At 39.2% G+C, this 3625-nt stretch overlaps 2 protein-coding genes across 2 annotated transcripts in view; one reads left to right on the top strand and one right to left on the bottom strand.

Annotated features, from left to right (window-relative positions):
• LOC127750752 (uncharacterized) overlaps positions 1-3625 on the top strand; it is a 106757-nt gene that overhangs the window by 251 nt on the left and 102881 nt on the right. The gene's annotated exons all lie outside the window — the stretch shown is intronic.
• Positions 224-2286, bottom strand: LOC113207442 (methylosome protein 50). Its single transcript, XM_026424019.2, has 7 exons — positions 2053-2286; positions 1613-1809; positions 1353-1537; positions 1110-1282; positions 853-1030; positions 696-773; positions 224-615 (listed from the first exon to the last, which is right to left on the bottom strand). The coding sequence occupies exons 1-7, from the start codon at positions 2177-2179 to the stop codon at positions 480-482; spliced, it is 1074 nt and encodes a 357-aa protein (XP_026279804.1). The 5' UTR covers positions 2180-2286; the 3' UTR covers positions 224-479.

Below are 3625 nucleotides of genomic sequence, written 5' to 3'. Positions count from 1 at the left end.
TTTTTTTTCAATAGCGAGTGGACAGGCCACCAATCTAGCCAGAAATGCCCCATCTAGAGAATGTGTAGAGTTTGTCTAAGGTCTATTTTCGGACCATTTAGAAGTCTAAACGGTCCAAAAATTTACCTTAGACAAACTCTACACATTCTCTAGATGAAGCACATCTGGCTGGGAACAGTATATAGAATTATGTCAGATCATCAGATTTCATTGTACTACCTCGTCAGAGTAAAAACTGTTTTTATTACAAATTTGCACAAAAGAGAAAACAAATGTTTTTCAGTGTAAGCACTGCTGAACTTAAATAGATACAAAGGTAGGTAATTCATTTGCTGTCATAGTAAGTAATTAAGTTATTATGAAAAAAAATTAACAGGTAATGTGGATAAAAATTGGTTTAAGCAAAAATAGTCAGTACAGCAAAATGGAATAGATAAAAACAGGTACATATCATTAAGAGTATATTGATGATCACAATTTTAAGATACACCATTGCTTTCCCGCTTTATCTGATGACAGGTTACTTTTGAATCCCATCCACAGGACCAAAGGGACAGCTTGTTTGGGTGCCATGATAATGCACGAGCAAAATCTTCATGACTGTCATCAGTATATCTGAAAGATAAAAACAAATGATTTACTGGAACTAAAGAAAAAATAGTTATTAGATAGTTAAAAGTGGTTGGTCTACATACATTATTTCAGGTGTCTCCTTTTCACAGTCAACTACTGAAACTTTAGAATGATCTTGGCATACAGCAATCAACCCGGTGCTGCAACAGATATTTAAAAAAGAAGTAGACTAACTATCTAATAGTCACTAAGTTTTTTGATGAGATACTGAGAACTTACCAACTTGGTATTGCCCGCATGGAAAAAGTTGGTCTATTCTCAAGCTGTAGTTTTTTTATTTCACTTGTATTTCGAATATCAATTAAAGACACCTGCCCATTGACTCCTCCAACAAGAAGAGAATTATCATTGGCCCAGGCAAGTGAAGTAAGTCCAATTCCATTGGATTTCAAAACACCTGACAAAATTCAAACAATAATAGTTTTAGTAATGAAACAGTAAAATAGAGGCTAAGAGAGGAAATGTCTAACACTAACTGGAGGCTGGAAGCTCATCTCTTGTATCCCACAAAAGAGCCGAACCATCTCTAGAGCATGATGCAAAACAGCTGCTCTGTGTGGGGCGAGCCCGAATGGAGGTAACACTTTGAGCATGAGCTGGATTGAATGTATGTGTTGCTAATAGTGCTTCAAGATCCCATACTTTAATACTGAAAACAAAACATAAGTTAGCTTTTGTAGGATCATGGACACAAAAAATTTGTGGCATTTTGATGGTACCTTTTGTCTTGGCTGCAGGAAACAAAGTGAAGTCCATCTCCTCCTAAGTCATCCACATCCAATACCATATCGTTATGTTCTGTAAGACTAGCCTCACCCACTATTGAACCATTACTTGTTGGAAGCTCTGCATATTTTTTGACACTGTTGATTTGAATTGCTCCCGAGTCGCAGCCAACAACAAACTGTAAGTAAATTCTTGGATTAGAAATACAGTAAGGTTTCCAATTAAGAAGTCAAAATAACAAAATACTATGTACCCTATCTGAACACCGTAGGAAACGACCCACTGAAACACCACAATCCAATGAAGCTCCTACAACACATTTTCCGGCATGTGGATACCATCCTTTTTCTGACTCAGCGTTACGAGTTTCTTCAGTATCAAAAAGCCAAATGGAGCCGCCCCACGCACGGGAGTTGAGATCAGAGGTTCCAATCAGTAAAAGATTACCATCTGTAACATAAAAACATAAAACAAAAAACAATCACATCAAAACACATCTAAGTAATTTTTCTTACAAATTTTAGGCAAAAGTAACCATATTAACAACATACGAGGAACAATTAAGTCACAGAGTGTAGTGTTATAGGTTTAAAATGAGAAAAATATTTGGTCATCATAGGGTAGGAAAGTGACAGTATGTGAATACCTAGATAAATAAAAACTCGGAATCTTCTACGAGACCATCTAACCTACCCGGACTCCACTCCAAAAAATCAAAATGTTTGTCCAAAGTTGGTGGTGTTGGTCCGGTTGGCACGATGCGCCGAGGTCCACAGAGGACACTGGAGTCTGACATGGCTTTAGAAGAAAATGAACTCATGGACAAAGGTCCTTGCTGAACTGGAACACGACGAGACACTTCAGCACGTGCAAAGGCCTACGCCAAACGTCGTCTTGCTTGACGCCGGTGTTTTTCATTCAAGTTTAGTTTCACGCCGCGCGCACTGGTGGCGCTGCCTGTCTGGATTCGCGGCAACTCGAACTCGGTTCGACAAACGTTCCAAGCAACGACGAGAGGGAGCGCCACAATCAATAGGGTTGGTGTTCGGCGGGAAATGCGAAAACGTAAGGTGTCGTCAGCGTCAAAAGCTTCACTGGGAAGAGACCTTTACTCGTTAACGCCTAGTAGTATCATCCCTCTTGTCATATGTGATACAATTACCGTTTTTCGACGCTGAAAATATTCACACTTAACTTATTTGCCGAGACAGCCTACGAGAAAAGTCACACAGGGAAGACCATAACTTAACAGGTGGAGCAGTTGAGCTGTCCTGAAGCTTGGCTCATATCGTACACTCTTAGTTCCTTACAAAGAGTGGTCTTCATGTTACGAAGAATTGGGTTTGTATTGTAATTAGCCTACAAAGAATCTGGAAACACCAAATTACGAACAGATTATCTTTGTATTACAAAGAACACCTGTTTTTGAACAGACTCGTGCTCTTCGTTTAACAAAGGATTTGTTTGTATTACATAGGTTCCAAATCCTGAATACGTTACGAAGAGCAGTTCTTTGTAAGAAACGTACAGTGTACAGAGAAATGAAGCAATTTTTACCCTCTTGGCGTGTGAATTACAGATACAGATACAGAGAATAACAGATTAACAGAACACACTGACGGATGCATTGTACCGAGTGTAAAATTATGCGAATGCGAAAAAAATTATGCTAATATTCCCTAGTGTTTGCGGGTTTGCATACCCAAGGAGCTGGCGTCTCGGGCAGATCGGGTAGGCAAACCCGCAACACTATGGTGTATTGCCCTTACAGACGGGGTACTTGGTAATGCGACCATATGATTTTCTCTTTGTAAAAGCGTGTGTATTTAATTAACTGCCGCCAAAATTTAGCTTGTGTAAAATTTGGAAGTAACTATACTGTAACTATCCTCAAATTTTGCACATATTTTTATACAAAGCGCTACACAAATTATTCCCGTTTGAAATTCTGCAACTTCATGCACAGCCATTTTCTAGTCAAATCCAGTGATTTTTCCGGTCACAACAATATGGTAATTTTATTTTTCCAATCACATCCAGTTAAATCCAGTCCCTTTCCCCCACCCAATAACGCTAATGCAGATCCCGTCATTTTCTATCGCAACTAATATTTCGAATCTTAGTCAGTGAACACACTATCTTCCTTAAAGTGATGTAGGAAGTTGGTGTATGAACACTCATTTCCTTTACCACGATTTCCTCATAGTAATGTAGCCTGTGATCCTCTATCAGACGACGCGCTGGGCGAATGGGGAAAGGAGGGGGG

This window comes from Frankliniella occidentalis, unplaced genomic scaffold, assembly GCF_000697945.3.
Source record: "Frankliniella occidentalis isolate FOCC.00 unplaced genomic scaffold, Focc_3.1 Scaffold252, whole genome shotgun sequence".
NCBI lineage: Eukaryota > Metazoa > Arthropoda > Insecta > Thysanoptera > Thripidae > Frankliniella > Frankliniella occidentalis.
This window is presented reverse-complemented; position numbering and strand designations above follow the sequence as displayed.